Raw genomic sequence first — 18842 nt, 5'->3', positions numbered from 1 at the left:
GCTTCACTTTACCAGCTTCATCATCTTGCAAGGTGCATAATGGATATGCAGACAATTCTTTGCACTTCAACGCTATTAATGTATTTTATTTCTGAGATCTCCTGCCATGCTTTTTTCACATCAGGCCATCAGGATCTGTTCTGAACACAGATGATAGTGGAGATATAGTTTCAACCTTTCTTTCTTGGGAACAAAGGCGTCTCTATTTCTCCAAGTCTGGCCATTACCCAGGCACCTCTTCCCTTGTGCATACTTCCCACCTGGGCTACTTTGAGATGCCCAATTGCAAGTGGCAGACCTTCTTCAGCAGGAACTCTGAGGGCTGTCCTGAGGTGAGCTGTTCAGAAACACTATTTACAGCTCTCCTGTGGCTGAAAGCTTTGCTCTTCTGCACCAGAGCAATCGGCATCACTTGCACCCCACAGCTGTGGCATAACCACAGGGTCCACCAGAATTTCACAGGAAATAGTGGAGAAGGACATGTGAAGGAGTGCTATCCACGTGTCTGAGCCCACTGGGGGCAGAACTTGAGGTGGGAGGAATCGGAGAGCAGCAGCAAAGTTGATGGTGCTCATATGAATAACTGGAAATATTAATGTTTTCTGGGTTGCTCAGAAAACATTTTCATGAGAGCTGGCCAGGAAAGCTTTGGAAAAATAGTTCCTCATCTGAAGTGCCACTTGGTATAAATCACTTTGGGGCCACTCGGCTGGAGTGGTGGAGAGCTGAGGCTGTGTGAAAGGCTAGAGAGAGGACGTGTCTCCCAATGCCGTAATTCCCTCTCATATTTAGAGCATTTCTATCTCATCTTTTGCCCTGCCCCCTGCCTTGCAACCACCATTACAGCCTTCAAAGATGCAAACTGGCTATGCAAAGACTCTTACTGAGAGGTTTCTGGGGTCCTCAGTGGAGTTCCTAGTTACAAATGAGGAAATAAAATTATTGTGAAATATTTCATTTCACTATTTCATTTAGAGTGCAGGCAATTAACAACAGGAAGAAGGAGAAAACCAAAGAGAAAGACAGGTAGATCAGTGCTCACTCATATAAAATTGCCAATAACACACTGGTTAGGTTAGTCACCTTGACGGAAGGCAGAAAAAGGCCTAAACATGAATTTGAGTCTGCTTTTTTTTTTTCTATCCTGAGAAATTGCAGACCTGCTCCAGATCAGAAACAGGGAAAATATTTACAACTGTGAAAACTTTTGAACAATGGGAAAAGCATTTTCTATGCCACTCTGATTTTAGCTTGAAACTCATTATTTTTGAGCTAGTGAGTAAGTCTTTATAATAGCATGTTTCTCTGATACTCTGTTCTCCCTTAAACTTCTACTCCAATCTTCTGTTAAACCTCCTAGTTGAAAACTAAATTAGCCTATACATTTTTTCAGGGCACGCATTGTCTTGCGGTGGAGCTAGCCAGTGCTCAGCTCAACAGGATTTCCGTTTTGGTTTGGGAGAGGTGTTCAGCTTTTGCATACAGCTGGGTCTTTATTGATCCTGTGAGGTTTTGTAGCTCCTCAAAACTTTTTCTGTGACTTCTTTAGTGTTGGGATAATTTTTGGTTTACCAGTGATGCAAAAATAGGATGAACATCTCATGCAAGCTCAAATCAGTTCAATCAAAAATTAATCCCTCTGAGTGCAATGAAACATTTTGCTTGATCAGTGTTACACAATATATTTTGATTTTGTTGAAATTTAATTCTAGATTGAATTTGAAATTAATTAAGGCAATTGACAAAAAATATTAATAAAGGACATTTCCCAACAAAGACAAACTGAAGCACCTTTAAATGAAAATTTCACTTCTTGACATTCTTACAGAGTTATTGCTTTTATATATATATATTTTAAAAGACAAACTCAGAGAAACTGGCATGAATTAAGGCAACTTTTCAGTGCCACAGAAGCTGCACATTTATTTCTTTTCTTGCCAAAAAGTTAGCAACTTATCCAAAATTATTGAGAAATTCACAGTTAACACTGTGCTCCTTCAGCCGGCTCTGCCATGCCTGAATTCTCTCCATTAGTCCAATAGGGAGCCAATAATGAAGCACTGGCAACAAAACCCGAATCCCAGTGAATGGATGTCTAAGGACCACAGTTCTGTTTCAGGTAGGGGTCATTTTACTGAATTGTGTCACTGTGATTGGGGTCAGTAAGAGGATGTTGCAGGCTAACACATCTGTAAACCCCAGCAGTTGCAGCGGGGTAGAGTGTATTACAGGCTTCAAGCAACTTAATATGAGCTGCTAGGAGCAAGGCTTATTTCACAGAATTTGAAATGAGGTTTTTACCTCCCATTCTTGCATTACCAGGGAGTACTTAAAAACTCAGTGGTGAAGGTGCTCTCAGGCCCCGGCCTGGCTACCTGGGGCAGCACCGAGCTTGCCAGGCTATGTGGCCTGAGCTGGCAAGGGTAAGGCTCAAGCTGAGACAGCCTCCTCCCTGTGTTTAAGTGTTGCCACTTAAGTCGTTTGGCTCATCCTGGACCAAAGCACAAGCGAGACCCAGCAGGTAGATGGGGGCGAGTGAGGAGTATGTGTCCTCAGTTAAGTCCTGAGCTATCATGGCAGGACAGATACGATCTTAGAAGTATATAACATGTATGTACCCATCTACCTACTTCTGCAGTAACATTAATCTCTCCATGTGTGCATGCGTGTACAATCTCTTCTCTACCTGGTGATAAGGTTTCCTTCGTTTTCCAGGGTGGAGGGAAAGTGGAGTTCAGGTGGCAAGGGCTCCAGGGAAGAGAATTAACAATCCCAAAACCTACCACACAAAAACACATGCTTCCTAGTCCAGAGACAGTTGCAAAACCTCACATGCGTCTCCAGTGACTGTCAGGACAACAGGAACCACCTCTGCCAATTCAAAGCAGAAGAAATTAGTGTAAGCAGGTGTGTTGGGAAAAGACTGCTAAACAAAGAGCAAAGACAGTTGCACCATCTACCATAGGCTTACGGTGCCTCTGGTTTCCTCCATTAATCTACCTTCAGCCCAGCTGAAAGCTTTGACATGTTTGGACAGTTGTCGGCATTTATTTTTTTTAATTTTTCTCTGCTACTGTTATGAACCTCCAGGTAAAACTATTTCTCCTCATCAAGGTTAAAAGGACAGAAACTGCTGAGGCAACATTAAGCCCAATGTTTAATCAAAGGCTTGGAAAGTGCAGAAGACATCTGCTGCACAGGTCCTTTAGTCCATTAGTGAATCAGCTCTAGCTAAGCAGGGCTGCCTTTGCTCTCTGTTCATTGGTTGGTTTGTTTTCAATGTGCAATATCTACTAATGTGAACCAAACCCTTGCAGGTTTTTGGTAGAGCGGCCCTCTGTCCTTTGCAGTAGCCAGTGGGATTAACTGCCTGCAGGATTATAAACTTGAGTTTGCAAGGAGCTTAGAGAACAGGAATGGATATGAGTGCTCGGTGGAAGGACTGTGGTTGAAAACCAGGGGAGTAGTTCATGGCTGTCATACCATGTTTCCGCTGGGATAAAATGGCTGCAGAACTGCAGCTTTGCTTCCCAGGCAGCTCTGCTGGCATCAAGAAGCCCTGGGTGGGTATACTTAGTGTTGGCAGCTGTACACAGAGTCTCAAGCATAAAGGTGTAGGAGGGCAGATGTCCTTCAATTCCCCAAGCCGTTCCTTGCTGTCCAAAGGACCCCGTGCACCATCTCCAGACAGCAAGGTCCCTTCTGGAAACTGAGCTCATGGCTGTGAGGTCTGATAGAGGGGTGGCACGAACTTGTCACCAGGTTGTTATTTCCCCTACTCCTGGGCCATATTCAGCATGAGGAAAAGGATGCAGTTAGCCTTTGTGTTCAGAACCAGGAACTCTGACCCAAAATTGCACTTCTTTCTGCCTTTATGTCTTCATTCTCCTGGTTAACACACTGCTAGCTTCATTGCGTGGCTGCAGCAGCTTTCCAAGTGGGTTTCTTCCAGGCAGCAAATCCTGTCTCTGCTTCTTATGGTTTGGCAGACACAGGTATCATCGGGGGACCCTCCAAATAGCGACAGAGCTGAGCTCCAGGGGCTTTGCTCATCAGAAGGAGAGGGCTAAGCAGGACCTCAGACTCAGTGGAAATGGTGACTGTCTTGCATTACAGTTAGGGAAGTCAAAGACCAGCAAATTTTTGGCTTTGCTTCCATAATGAATTGCACAAGTCGGTGTGGGGGATAGATCTACAGGGAACAAAAGTGAGATAACTACAAACTGCCACTGCATCCCATTGGTGGTTTCTCCCCAGCTCTTGTTGAGTTCCCAGGATAATGCTGCAGCTTCTTGTTCTGGTCATGGGCCTGAGGGTAAAACCACACAGCTCCCCTCTGCTGTGCTGAGAGCTAATCCAACCAGTTAATTAAAGAGGACTGTCAGAAACAGCATGAGATACAGAAGCAATTATCTCCAAACTGGTCATCATCACAATTAAAGTACCATTTGGCAAGTATGTGAATAGCCTGCAGCAGGGTCCCTTTATAGGTAGCAGTGCCTTTTCTTTACGGGGCTTTATTGCTGGGTGGTGGTGTTCATGCTCAGAGTAAAGCTGTCAAGTGACAGCAACACTCCTCTTCCAGGTCTGGGAGGAGGCAAATGCAGAGGGACAGACAGAACAGGATGCTATTTGTAATCGATCTGGGTAGCCTAAAATGCCATTGAAGAAACTCATTGTCAGTAGGAGAGCTGAGCAACTAATTTGCTGCAGATAATTTATTTAATGCATTTAAGCCTTTTTTTTTTCAGCTCACAGATCATGACTTCCTCAGATGTATTCATTACTCAAACCTACTTGACAAGTATCTCTTGAAACACTTAGCCCACATGCTCAGAGTCCAAGTGTTGTTTTCTGCTTGCAGTTGGTAAGATAAATCCTGCAGTGCTTGGCTGGGTGCAGGTACACTAGTGTTGGTGAGGTAAAACTCACTTTGGAACTTGCTTCCTGTAGATACTGATGCCTGAAAAATTAATTGTATTTGCAGAGAGCAGATCAGTTAAGACAGTGGTGTGAAAAAGCAGCACTTTTATAATCCTGTCCTTTACCTGACACTGAACTGGTGCCATGTAACTGACAGCTAGCTTTGAACCTTCATTTGAAGGGAGAAACTAGAGAACATGGAAACAAATCACTGCAACACAAAATCCCACCAGTGGAGGACTCCTTTAACAGTTTACTGGAGGTCTTAATAAGATTCTTGGAAACCATGTGCCCATGCATGCCCATCACACCCTCGGTGTAGGCTTCACACCCCACATACGTATGCTCTTTCCTCCTCTCCTATCAGTCCTCTTTCCCCACAGGTAAACAGCTGGAAGTGCTGTGCTAACTGCTAGAGGCTTCAGACAATTGCTTTCTGCCACGAGAGATTTGGGGACATCTTCTGGACTTCTCTTTAGCTTACATGCATCTTTGTAACAAATGCACCACCTGCTAAATTGCTGATCTTGCACAACTGTTCTCTGATTACTACAAAAGAAGAAGAAAGGTCTGACTGGATATCCTCTTATGAAATCAGCTTTCAGTGCCTGTTTGTTCTGCTTCTGAGCAAGCCGTGAGTTGCTCTGAAATATGTCTGCCTTGTTCTCCGAGCAAGGGGTCTTTGGGATTTCATCCTCTGTGTTGCCATTTGTAGCAGAGATACTGTCTTGCTATAGGTTTCCTTGGTGGATCACCTCACAAAAACGTGCCATGTCTCACTTGGTATATAAAATTAAAGTTACCATATGATTTGTATGCTTCATAGTCATCTACTTGGAGTGTCTGTTCAGTGTTGGATGCAAAACGTCTTTTATTGTTTCTTATATCAAGTCTGTATCTTGCCAGTAGAACTAGTGTGCCTTTTTAGAAAGTTTTATGATCATTATTTAAAGTGATAGAGTGCTGAGGTATGATGTTTCAATGGATATATCTGCACATAGTGACCTGTATTAAGATGACCAAGCCTGACGATGTTGAAAAACAGTGTCTCGTATGCTGGAAAGCAAATTTCCCCAGGAATATTCACGAAGATAAACATAGATGGGCAGTGCAGTTTATATGCTAGCTTTCCTTCTGAGTCCATGATCTACTGAAACTAGTGGACAGATCATTTGTAGGTTATTCAGATTATCTGCTTCAGACATCTCAGTTGCATTGTATAAGCACCTTACTGTAGGATCCTAAGTACCGAGTGTACTCAGAGATATGTATCCACTTAAAACCCCAAGTAAAATAATGTCAAAGTAACAATCTTTGAATATATATAAAACAGGATTTCCTGACATTTTTTTCTAATGATTATACAAACATATCCTAAGGTTCAAGCTACTACTCTCCCTTCTGCAAACAGCAGGAGAACTGATACATTCTTTTATTTTCTTAGGCTTTTTTAAAAATCTTTATTGGGATGCAGATATTTCAGATATGTTTTGGATGTTTGATATGAAGGGAAATAATATAGCTGAGTCAGTATAAGACTCAGGAGAGGAAAGTCTTAACACAGACCTTATTTTCTTACATGATTTCTCTGAGATGTATTTGGACTAAGGAAAAATATGTTGTTCCAGTTACTTTTGCAGCTCCCTGCTTCTGGACCAACTCAGAGGATGGTTCAGCTTTACTGTAAATTAAATGGACTGCAAAGGGAGAGTACTTGGCTTGCAGGGATTTTGCAAGCAAGGTTGATTAGACGTGAAATGCTGGAAAGATGTGCAAAATAGTTTGACTCCAGTTAGCTGGAATTTTGCCTATCACCTTAGACCTGCATATTCCTACTAAGCATTGCACACCACTTTGTAGCACAGGAATGAAGCTGGATGTCATCAGCAAACTAAATCAACGGATCTTTTCAGAAAGCCAGGCTGAGACAGGCAACAGGAAATGAGCTGGTAGATGAGGCACAGGATAAGAGAGAATGTGGAGTTCATTATAATTGAATTCTGCTTTTCCATTTATGACCCAAAGCCAGGAAAATATCAGAAAGGTATATACATGCCATGATGCCTCCACAGGACATTAAACCTGGAGAGCACTGACCTGAGAAGACATACAAAGATTGGCACTAAACCCAGCTCTAGCATAGACAGTGACTACTTTTTTAGTAAGTGGAAATGTCCTGAAATGTTGATCTTTGTCTCATGATAATTAGCATTCATTTTGCAAGTTGGTCTCAAGTGATTCTCTAAATGTTGCATTGAAGATATTAACTGAAGTGTTTTCAGCTTAGTCCATTCACAGATGACCAGTGTTTCTTAGTTCATTGATCTGGTTTTCTGTCGTTACCAGCTGCACCTTAGATAAAAGAAAAACAGCAGGTTCTTGTTTTTCAGGGATTGTCTTGAATGAATCAAATTGAATATTTATTTTCCTGTCATGGGGCAAAGTAGGGATTCACATTTTGATTAATGTAGAATCTGGATATTTGGAATCTTCTTAAGATGTACTTCTGGGTTTTCAAGAACTTTTAGATAAGCCTGACCTTTTAACTGGCACTAATTAATCTTTATGTTTTTCCACTGCCAGGTACACTGTTTTACATAATGGGCATCATCAGGAACATGAGAAGCTTCCCATCCACAATGACCCAGAATCCCAAGAGTCCTGTTTCTAATCAAGATCCTAGAAGAGGAATGGCCCAGTGAAAGAACAGATTCCTTTCAGGATCCCTAAAGGATTCCTGGACAGCAGGACTTTTATTCAAACTCATTCATCTGCATTTTCATGGTGCCTCCTGCACTGACTTCATGTGAATGCCCAACCGTGTGCATGTGTAGATCGATGGGAGCACAGGAAGGTATACAATGAGCAGAATGACTGAGGAGACACTTCTGTATCTGCAAGGACATCAGGACTATATTACTGCATCAAAACTTTACTGTTGGTGCTCTCCAGGAGTGAGCAGATTTCTGTCAATGTAAAGAAACAACACAGATACAAGCCACCACAGGGACTCCTGTTACTCCTTTCCAGCTGCTGTCTTTGTACAAGCCACCTCTTTGTCCTGTGACACCAGTATCATGACCTTAAAGATTTCAAGTCCTGGCTTGAAGCCCTAACATTAAATGAGAATAAATGCCTGTTTTATCTGCTCAAGGTCCTACTCACCTGTGACTGGATGTTGCCAGGAAAGAAACAGCACTACATTTAGATAATAAAGAGGAAATATTTGCCTTTTTGATTATCGTTACTGGTAAAAGGTTAGCACAGCTTTCTTTGTAAATGCTTTTATTGTGTTTCCTGGGCAAGTTCATTGGTGGAAGTTCACTGGCAGAAGTTCATTGGCCTGAAGAGCTGAAGCGTGGCCTACACAGACGTTTCACAACTAACAGAGACTGCAGGGCCCAGCAAGTGCTGCTTGAACTCCAGCCCAAGTGTTAGAAGACAGTGGCCATCCTCTGCCATTTGCAGCCAGTGGACTGGATGCAGCCCTCAAAACCCAGGGAACCTGCCAGCGCAGTCCTCATCTGAGCGAACTTTGGGCATTCTTATCGAGGAGAAAGGTTGGTCAAGAGACAGGGTCAGTCTGTAATAGTTCACTAAGTGCCATCTTGAAAAATATATCATCTAAAAAGCTTTTCTAGCTCCATTAGGAAGATGGACTCCTACTTATGTTTTCCATCTTTATTTTTATATTTGTTTCTGTTCTCTTCCAACTCCGAGGCAAGAAGTTTCAGAACTTTCAAATATTACTGTATGCACCCGATTGTAAAAATCTCAGTCTCTAGCTGCTTCTTGCATGTAGATGTTGCTACGTTCCTTGTGAGCATCTTTCACCTTTGCATGTTAGTGGTAGACAAGGCTGTAGGCTTAGCAACTTTGGGAGAATTATTTTCACGCAGTGGGAAATATGCAGGATCAAGACTATAAACCTCTGCCCTTTCTCGATGAAGATCTAACCCAGAGATGCCACCCTGAGCCTAAAAAACAAAATTGTACTTTGTTACATTGTGTAATCATGTACAGATATTTTTAATGTAAAGAAAAAGTGACATTATTTATTATTATTTTTTATCAAGAATGTGTGTTTTTTTCATTAAAAGCTTCTAGACCCAGGAGCTTAACATATATATATATATTATTTAGTAATGTTTCTGTTGCTATGTGACAGGTATTTACTGTAAACAAACAAACAAACCCTAGTTTGAACAAGCAAAAATGTTGCTCAGTATGAAAAAATTTTGTGCAGAAGAACTTCCATGCCATGATGTCTGACTTCTTTAAAATATTCCTTCCACTCAGAATAGAGTCATCGATAAGGCTTCTCATACTTTTCCTTTAGGATTCAACAGAACACTGCACAGAAACAGCTCTAATTAGGAGGACTCAGGCACTTATTAATGTAGAAAATCCCTAGCAGTTAGAAAGAGACAAAGAACTGATGTTTGAGAACATAGGTGTTGATGGAAAGAATACAAGGTGTTCTAAAAGAGAGGGTGAGATACAGAGTTTGAGGCAATTCTTGGTTCTGTAATGACCTGTTCTTACAGGGTTGTGTTTCCAGAAAAACTCCATATTAGCTCAACTCTATAGCTACTACTAAAACAGACTTCAGTGGGTGAAAAAAATAGGGCATTGTTGAGAGCTTTGGAAAAAATCCATCCAAAGCTGCATCAGTCGTATGATTTACACCTCTATGGAATTGCTCATATGGATTTTGTTTGGATTTGGGTATGAAAGACTGCAAAACAAGTTGTCTTAGTTTCATCCCAAGCATCAAATTTCTTAAAGAAAATCCTAACAAAGCTTTTCTCTGTCCCCATTAAAAGGCATCAAAATGTTGGTGAAGATTTCTGTTAGTGATGTACAACCAGCAGCATGGGGATGCAATATAATGGTTTTCCTTTGTTTCCACTGTTGTTCTTGAAGGGTTTTTTTTCCTATATTTTAATGTGCTTTAGTAATATATCTCTTCTTAATTTAAAATGAACTTCTCAACACTGAATTTTATTCATGAGAGATGTTCGGAAGGGTCTGTCAAGGGGATCCTTAGCTCACCAGCCAAAATGGTCAACAGCTCTCATACAAAAAGAGATCCAGTCCCAGAACCATATTTGCAAATGTTCATGTTCTGTGTCATCTCTGGCTAATGGTTGGTCAGACCCAACTAACTTGTCATGAGCAATCTGGCGGCTATTGCTCAGTAAGTCAATAATTGCAGCAATGCTTCTGTGAACCCAGCAAATGATATTGTCCGTCATCAACGAGTTAGCATTTCTATAGAAAAGAAGCTGTCTCATGGAAAGAACCTGTACTCAGTTTCCTTCCTTCTCCAACAGTAGCTGCTCCAGCAGCCTCTGAGTTCATCTTCCCATTGACCATTCTGGCTAGTGGTTCTGGAATCTCTGCCTGTGCTGAATAAGATGTGTTGCATTGGCTGTTTCTAAAAGTAAAAATTCCTCTATGTAAATTAAACTCTGGCTCATGCTCATTTCTTTTACGGTTTTCACTCAAAACATAACATTCTGCCAGGTAATATGTTATGCCTGCTTTGCAATACACTCAAATAGCTATTACAGCAAGGGAGAATCTGGCTGCAGTGCTTTGAAAATACTGAATGACTCTTGGGTTATCATACATAGTCCTAACATTTCTTTATCTGCCAGAACAATCCTGCCTCCTGCACCAAGTGTTCCAGCACCTCCCTCTTTCTCTTCACATTTCTTAGATTGCTACTGAGCCCTCTTTCTCCTTGCCTAGGCTGTGTCCACTTCACCTCTCACTTTATCTTATACTGACATTTCATTGGTATCAGCAGGACTCTCAAGACAGGCATTTGTGAATGAGGAGTCAGATAAAATTTTGTGTTGCTCTGTCTGTTTCTCTGATTATACCAGTGGATTTGACTGAAGAAGGAGGTTCCTTTCTTCCCTCCTTTTCCTCTCTTTCCTCCTGTCTCACAGAACCACTCTAATAACTATTCTATTTCCTTACATAAATACACTAGTACTCATCAGCAAATTATTGCACTGCCACATTTATATTCTAGTGACATTTTACATTCTTTGCATGCAGTTAAGCTTGATGTTTACTGTAGCTGTTTTCTTGGATTACAACTGATTACACTTTTTTCCTGGCCAGAGATAAAGTGCTAGCAGAACAGCTAGCTAATAAGAAATTGGCTGGCTGGGCCTTTGCTAAACCATCTTCAGAAGGCTGATCTGTTAACACAGTTGTATTTCCAAATTTTTCTAGGCTCCAGAGGAAACATTTCTGAGCTCTTGCATGATATTTGTTAGCAGTTTGTGCCTAGACATGCAAATCCAAAGACTCATTGAGGTTACTTGGGATGAAAGAGGGAAGCAGAGGAACAGGTTAACTACTCTCAGAGGCAGATGAAAAACCTGTGGGCCAATTTCCTTTAAGTGGGCCTTAGAGAGTGCAAGGGTGAACAACATCATGAGAAAAGCCATCTTTTCTACTGAGGAGCTTTCCACGTCTCCACTATTCTGTTTACTCAGAGAGAAAGTAAGTTGGAGTCATGCTGTAAGTGAAATTCAGAGGCATAACAAACACGTCACCAATGGAAAGCTGTGCCCACAAAACGGAAGCTCCAAGGAAGAGTGCAGAAGAAGCCACACATAATTAGCTGATTATCAAGACTGTCTGGAGGGATGTGAAGCAATAACTGGATGATATGTGCTCTGTAAATGTCAGTGCTTGAGGCAGTCAGCAGCTGTGTTGCTTAGTGAGATGCAGGGAGATATGGCTGCAGCCCAAGTGTACAAGCAGGTCATGCTCATAATCACCATGCAGAGAGATGAATCCTTATGGGGAAATGTCCCTTCTACATTTATCCTTCACAGTTCTTTCAACACTGAATATATTTTCAGTTTTCAGTCTTGGAGAGGGCAACGAATTAGAAAAAAGGAGAAATAGTATCTTGGTAGAACAATTAGAAAAATACTTTCAATAAATTCTCAAAATCTTTTTCATTTAGTTCAGAAGCCTAGAATGTGACCTCCTTCTACTGAAGAATCTGATGCCTGTCTAAGCACAAAAGTAAATGAAAACATTTACCAAAGTGGCTTAAAAATGAAGGCAATAGCTTCCATTTGCGTTACACTGCAGTACATTGCCTTTGTGTCTATACTCCAGTTGAAATGTATTAGCACAGCTGAGAATGGGGTCACAGAGGAAACAGAAAGACAGTGATGGAGCTGAAGGGTATTTGTAGAGATGTGTGGGAAGCCTTACTCACTTCTTGCCCACCTAGTGCCTGACTTCAATCTACATTTTCCACATGCAGTTTGTTTGAAGACTAAAATTCCCCCAGATCTCAGTATAGGAGTGTATGCCTGAAAGGGAAAGAGTGTACCTGGAGTGCACATGCAGAGGATTTGCGTGGGGGGGAGAAAAAAAAAAAAATAACACACTGAAAACCCCTTTCTCACTGTCCTGTTCTCTATGCACTGTTTTCTAGTCAGAAGCAGCAATTCTCAGCTTATCAGACACATGCAGACAATAGCATGCATACAACCATTGTTTGCCTACAGAGATACTGCCATGCTAATAAGCTTCATTTATTCCTATTATAATCATAAACAGTAATAACGAAGACAATTCACTTGCAACCATAGGAGCCTACACCTCAGCCTAACATGCTTACTTGAAGAGGTCACAGGTTTGAGGGTCACCCTGATGCTGGTCCAGCTTACAAAGTGACTGCAATTGAAGTAGAGTCATGTGAGCAATGAAAGCCATTACTAGGGTCACCTTGATTTTAAGCAGTGTGAATCCCTGGCTTCAGAGAGTCTCCTTCTCCTTCGGCCAACTCAGGTCCTCCATGAGTCTCTGTTGGAACAAAGGACACTTCAGGGAGAGCGTACATTGGAAGTGTGTGAGGTAACCACTCAAAATTTGAATATGAGTCAGAGCTGAGAGGGCTAAATGATACTCACCTTGCCTTGGACCTCAGCACACTTCAAACTGGCTTTTGTTCTGTGCTGCCTTTTACAGTCCCCTAAATGGAATCAAGGGCTCCAGAACGATCAGCAATAAATACTGTATTAGCTGTACTTAAATGCTTTTGTTCCTTTCAAAATACCTCTCAATTTAGGTATTACAAAAAACTAATATTTGATCTAAAGAACATCTGACTGAAGGATTGTGGCTATTATAATGAAATACACGCAGAACTGGCCCTGCTTAGTAAAGATGTGGAAGAAACAAAGGGTATTTAAGGTATTTATTGGTGTCAGCCTGACTTAATAGTGTCCAACAGAACTAACTAATTGGTTCCAAATCTTGTCCATTTTATTCCTAGTATAGATGAAAAATAGATAATGATGACAAAAAAATAATGATTTCTCAGAGCAGTTAGCCCACATACAGCAGACTGAGTCATTCTGAAGAGTATTCCTCACCTGGCTTTATAAATCCTAGAGCCAAGGAGAGCATTTTCATTCTGTAACTGTCAACTGTAAATCCTTCGATAGTTTAGGATCCAATCTTTTCCTCTGCATTAGATTTTCTGAGCCATCTCTGAGTATTATCATGCCAAAAGGCACTAAATCTGTTGGTTTTTTCTACTGAACTACATAAAAATATACAAAAGCTTTTAGTTATTTCATTTTTAAAAATATTTTAAATCTCTCTGAAGCCCAAATAATCACTTCCATTCACTCAGCATGTTATAACCACTTACCTTAACTTAGGAGCTTTCTTATCTCATAAAAAAAACAGACATAATTTAACTAGAATTTACCCAGTTAAAACTTTAATGGATCTGAGTTCTACCACTTCTCGTGAAAGCTTCCTTTGCTGAACTGTAATTGCCTATGCTATTAGACTTCCTACCAAATATATGCTCATAACTTAAAACATTTTGAAGATTTGGTAGATCTTACTAATGTATTTTAGCATACACTATTTGCTTTGTCAATTTACAGATTTTTGTCATTTTTTAACAATTTTTATTGACCTTTTAAAGTTCTTGAAATTAATCAGAAAAGAAAATCAAACTCTATATATCTTCCTTGGACCACATCAGAACAGGAACACAATGTCAGCTGAAGGTCTCTACACAGCAGCAGTAGTGCCAGGGTCTGTACTCTCTTAGAAATGCTGTGAAGCAGACTTTTCAGTCCTCTGGGACAAGAGGGACATTTATTTCCTTGCTGAGTAAGGAAATTTATTTCCTTGCTTGGCTTCCACTTCCTTGAAGACTTCTTTCAAGTCAAGACTTAGGGAGACCCTAAGTGGAGACCTTAAGCTGCTGAGGGCTGTGCTTGAGCTAGGCAGTGATCCAGAGTATGAGAACTAAATCCTTGCCCAGCAACCTCAGTGATGAATTTGTTTTCATTTCTTACAGTTGCATCCCACCTGCCAAACAGGGCTCTTGACATAATGTATATAAACCATATCAACAGTCATCTTCATGTCAATAATCTCCAAAATGCAACCCCTTTCAAGGGCATCCCTCTCTTTGTAAAAAACAGAAAACATAAGGAGAGTCTAAAGCATTATTGCAACTAGCATGGTACTAGTAACTGAAAAACTGCTATTAATTCAAGGGTTACTTTAAGGACTACATAGATCAAAACAGACAGATATGAAAGACCACACAGATTAATACAAACAGATATGTCTACTTAGTGCCAATTTCCATGACCCTGTTGGGACACTACTACACTCAGCCATTATTCTTTCTGAAAGAGCTGATTCACTCATTGCCACCTTTAGAGCCCTAGCAAGGGGTCCAAGATCACTACCTTCTCACAAGAGTTCAAGCTGCAAACACCTGCGCTCCGCTTGCAGTAGTCTAAAACACCCAAGAGAGGAGTCATCTACCTCATCAGTCCTTCAGCATACAGTGCTGAGAGCCGTTAAGAGCTATTACACTGGCCCATTATGCTAGAGAGTGCATGGCAGAGGACAGCAGCTCTCAGTTCCTTGAGCACAGGAAACACTGTGTTCACATTAGGCACTATTCATTTATTTCCCAGTCAACAGAGTCAATGAGAAAGGGCAGAAAACAACTCAGGGAGGAAATTCTTTTAATTCCTTCTTAGCTTCTCTGTGCGTGCAGAAGCACTTCACGGCTCTGAAGAAGCCACAGCCTCCCTGAGAGCCTACAATGAACTTCTGCAATGCCAGCACTTCCTCCCTGTGGACAATGTTACCTGGTACCACAACTCATTTCCCATTTCGAACTACCACTTTTTTTTTTTTTTTTTTGTCCTTTGCTAGAAGAGGCACGTTTAAACCAGTGACCTCCAGCTTGCTTCCTTGCTTGCCCAAATACTGAGTTGGAAAGAGCAGTATAGTTCAACTTTAACATCAAACACATGATTTTAGTCTCTTTTCACTCCTGGAGGAGGGAGTGATCAAGAGATGAATACAGAGATGGAGCTACCTCAGGAAATATTCCCTAAGAGAAATCCACCTCAGTTACTGAGCAATCCACTGGGAAACATGATCTTACATTATGAAAACCTAGTGAAAACATTCCTGCTGATTTTTATGATGAAAGTGCAGCCCTTATCTAATATGCCCTAAAAGATGACCCCTGCCCTGCCTGCTCCCTCTGCAAATGAACAGAAGCTGCCAAAGTGGGACCAGCCTTATCACCTCTCACCCTCAGACTCTTATCTGCAGACCTCTAGTTCAGCAACAGATTTCATAGCTTGTCCAGGGAGTATAATTATATGTGGCAGATAAACCCTGCCACCTCTCGCTTCTGTACCAGACCTCCAACAAACAACTTCTGTTCTTTGCAACTCTACTTGTAAAGGCTCAGATCTGAACTTTAGACCACCACGGGAGATATTTGCTGAAGAACAAACTGACCTCTCCTATGCCTCTGATTTTGATCCATCAGTCTGTGGAAACAGAGATGTTTTCACAGCCCATTCTGTTGCAGTCCTGAGTAATTTCTTACAAATAGCTGCTCTCAGAAATGTGTTCTCCAAGCATCTTCCTTACCAGAAGTAATCCTATTTTTCAGGTAGCTCTTCTTCAGAATAGCCTATCCCTGAAAAGTGGGGACTGGTTTTTTTTGGGGGGGGGTTGGTTTTTTGGTTTTTTTTTTTTTTAATGAAGCACTTCAGAACAATAAATCATTGTACTGAGAGCTCCCAGCTGAAGGTTTCTTCTAGGAGGAAGCAAGGTTTTGGGATACCTCCAAGAGTTAAGTGCTTTTTTTGTTGCTTTGCTAACAGGTTGCACATTTCAACTTCTTGCCCCACCCTTCTCTGGAAGACTGTGATATAGCTGTACTGGCTAAACCAAGGTAAGCCTCTGTAGTTTAGGTTGGGTAGTTCCCAACACTGAAATGTTTCCTCACCCCTTATCACAAACAATGTCTTAGCTTCTATGCATGGCTAATGCTCTCACACTAAATGGAGTGTTTCCTGCTTAGATAACACCTTTGGAGACATCATACTATGGGAAGCACAATTTCTTCCCCACAAACACAAAGCTAGTGGTTTTGTTCTGTAACAGCGCTTTGCAATAGAGAAAGCTTATCTCAACTAGAAAGAACCATTAATGAGCTGCAGGAAACTCTCCGGTTGTTGGGGCCATAGTTTGAGTTTTGGCTGTCATGTTACCACATGCAGCACACATGGGTTCATGCACAAATATCCCATTCTCCTCATGACAAGAGATTAAACTTTAATTGTTTGGACTGGCAACTGAGAACAAAAATCATGGGCAAGGGAATGAGTCCACAGCTGCTTCTAACAAACTGAACCTTCCTGAAGAACCATAGTCAGACCAGAGATAGAATTCCTATCCTCATCAACGTCTTATAGTTTTTTTTTCAAATAAAAACATGCTTTCAAGAATCTTTTTTTAACCCAAATATTGATTTTGTTTACCTTTGTCCTAAAATTGGTGAAACATGACATACCAAAGTGAAAATCAGCATACTGCCCATCTCTGAGAGCCAGCGTTCTGTGCTCTTCTCTCCACAGGACCCACATCACAAGCATGCTCTCTGCTTTATTTACCTTATACACTCTTTATTTAGATTACATTTCTCAGGTACTTGAGCAACTCACAGCCATGACCACCTCATCCTTTCTAAGGATATGCTGTTACCCTCACTTGCTGTGGGAAAGTGAGGCACAAAGCAGCTCTGTGACTTGCCTGCAGTGGCACAAGCTGTCTCAGACTCACTTTCCCATTAATGGAGATCTAGTCAATACCTGTATTTGATCAGCTGAATCATACCCCAGCAGTGCTTATTTCTCCTCACGGACTGTCAGAGGAGGTCTCTGTGATTAGCCACATGCATCTGCACTATAGGCATACAAATTTAATAGAGGTATATCCCACACAGAAGACCCTTAAGTCAGTGCTGACCTAAGGAAGGCAATCCTTCCCACTTAAAGCTTTCCCTTAAGCCACTGTGGCAGACCAATGAATGATTTTTTTTGCCTTAAACATTTCTTGGTGCATGGGGTGCAGGCAGGCCATAACCATGAACAAGCCATCTGTCCCTGGCAGAAACAGGACTGGGCTGCTGCAACCCCCCGGAGATGGTCTCCCTGCAACCACCCGGGACACACCGAGCCTGCACTGAATGAGACCACAATCAGGCAGAGACTTTGGGATCTGGACTGTAAATTATTGTCCGTTTTTAGCGCAACTTCTGTGAAACTTGCTTGGCATGAGTGGCTGAATTTGCTGGAGCCTTGGGCCGCACTCCCTAGTTCAGTGAGAAAAGGGCCCCAGAGCTGGTGCAGGCGGGAACGATAAGGGAGTTACCAGCAATTTGCATCTGAAACAGTGCTAATTGCTGGAGTTACCAACTCTTTGTCAGGACCTTGAGAGACAATAGCAGAACCCGAGGAATGGAGATACACCTGTGGAAGAAACTGCAGCAAAAAACAGCCTGCCTAGGAACAACGATGAGATCCAATAAGGAGCAGGAGACCCCAGACCCAGAAAATTACTATTGGTCCAAACTACCGCGTGAGGGGTGGAGAGCTTAGATTGGAAAGTATAATTGTCCAGGGATTTCTTTGTTCGGGGTCCCTCTTCGGAGGTACCCAACTCGAGCTGTGTGAAGAGGACCCACCTACCACCAGACAGAAGCGCCCCCCCACCCCCACCGCTGAGACTCCCAAAGGAAGAGGACCAACGGGACAACACTGGATCCACAGGTGGTGATATCTTCTCTCCCCCCCTCTTTTCCCCCCCCCTTTTTCCCCCCCTCTTTTCCCCCCCCCCTCTTTTGTTGAATCTGTTTGAAACATGTGGCACAGGACTTGTCTAGCTAGCTGATCCTATTTGACCAAATGCCTTATCTTTGTGTTAATAAATCTTAAAACTGGTTGGCTGGTGTCGTTTCATCTTAATTCAGTCCAAGGGCATCACGAACTTGGTTGTTTGGTCCTAAGGGGAGGGAGGTCATCCTGAACGACTCCCTTCGGGCCGCGACAGCCACACACAAGCAAAATTCATGGAGGAAGTAGGGGACAAAACTTATTCCATGTCACAGTTTCCTTTGTCATTTTCCTTACCTATCAGATTTAACGTTTGCAAAGCTGTCTTTGAACTCCAGCAAACAGCTTGCTTTGATATTCAGATGCAGTTATCATTGTTTGTTAAGTGGGCTGTAAATGGATTTCATAGTTCATTCCAAAGCTGTCACTCACTAGCACAGTAAAGCTAAAAGTCCTACCTGGAGTTTTCCGTTGTGGAAAGATGAACAGAGCAGGATCGCTCAGCCATCTTACCTGCCATGACAGCAGCCGCCTCCTCCTGCTGTAGACCAAAAGAGAGGTGTCAGATTGGACCTCAGCAGGATGAGGCAAGTCTGTCACATACAGGGAGAAAGCATCTGGGCTACTTCCTGAAGAAAGTTTAGAAACTAGGTAGAATCTTTTCTTGGCCTCCAGGGTTTGATGTGG

The 18842-nt window shown here is 41.9% G+C and overlaps 1 protein-coding gene across 2 annotated transcripts in view; it reads left to right on the top strand.

Annotated features, from left to right (window-relative positions):
* HTR4 (5-hydroxytryptamine receptor 4) overlaps positions 1 to 10395 on the top strand; it is a 151371-nt gene extending 140976 nt beyond the window's left edge. Inside the window, exons 7-8 of one of the 2 annotated variants that reach the window (XR_010391729.1) lie at positions 5307 to 5557; positions 7507 to 7571. Coding sequence is in view for 1 of the 2 variants with exons in the window: in XM_064520874.1 (XP_064376944.1) it covers positions 7507 to 7594 (88 nt within the window). In the remaining variant the exon portion in view is untranslated. Of the gene's footprint in view, positions 1 to 5306; positions 5558 to 7506 lie in introns of both variants that reach the window. The other variant, XM_064520874.1, reaches the window with a different exon arrangement.
* Positions 10396 to 18842: the final 8447 nt, after the last annotated feature.

The sequence above is a fragment of the Dromaius novaehollandiae genome, chromosome 15 (assembly GCF_036370855.1).
Source record: "Dromaius novaehollandiae isolate bDroNov1 chromosome 15, bDroNov1.hap1, whole genome shotgun sequence".
Classification (NCBI taxonomy): Eukaryota; Metazoa; Chordata; class Aves; order Casuariiformes; family Dromaiidae; genus Dromaius; species Dromaius novaehollandiae.
Note: the sequence above shows the minus strand (reverse complement) of the source record. Positions and strands in the feature narration are given on the sequence as shown.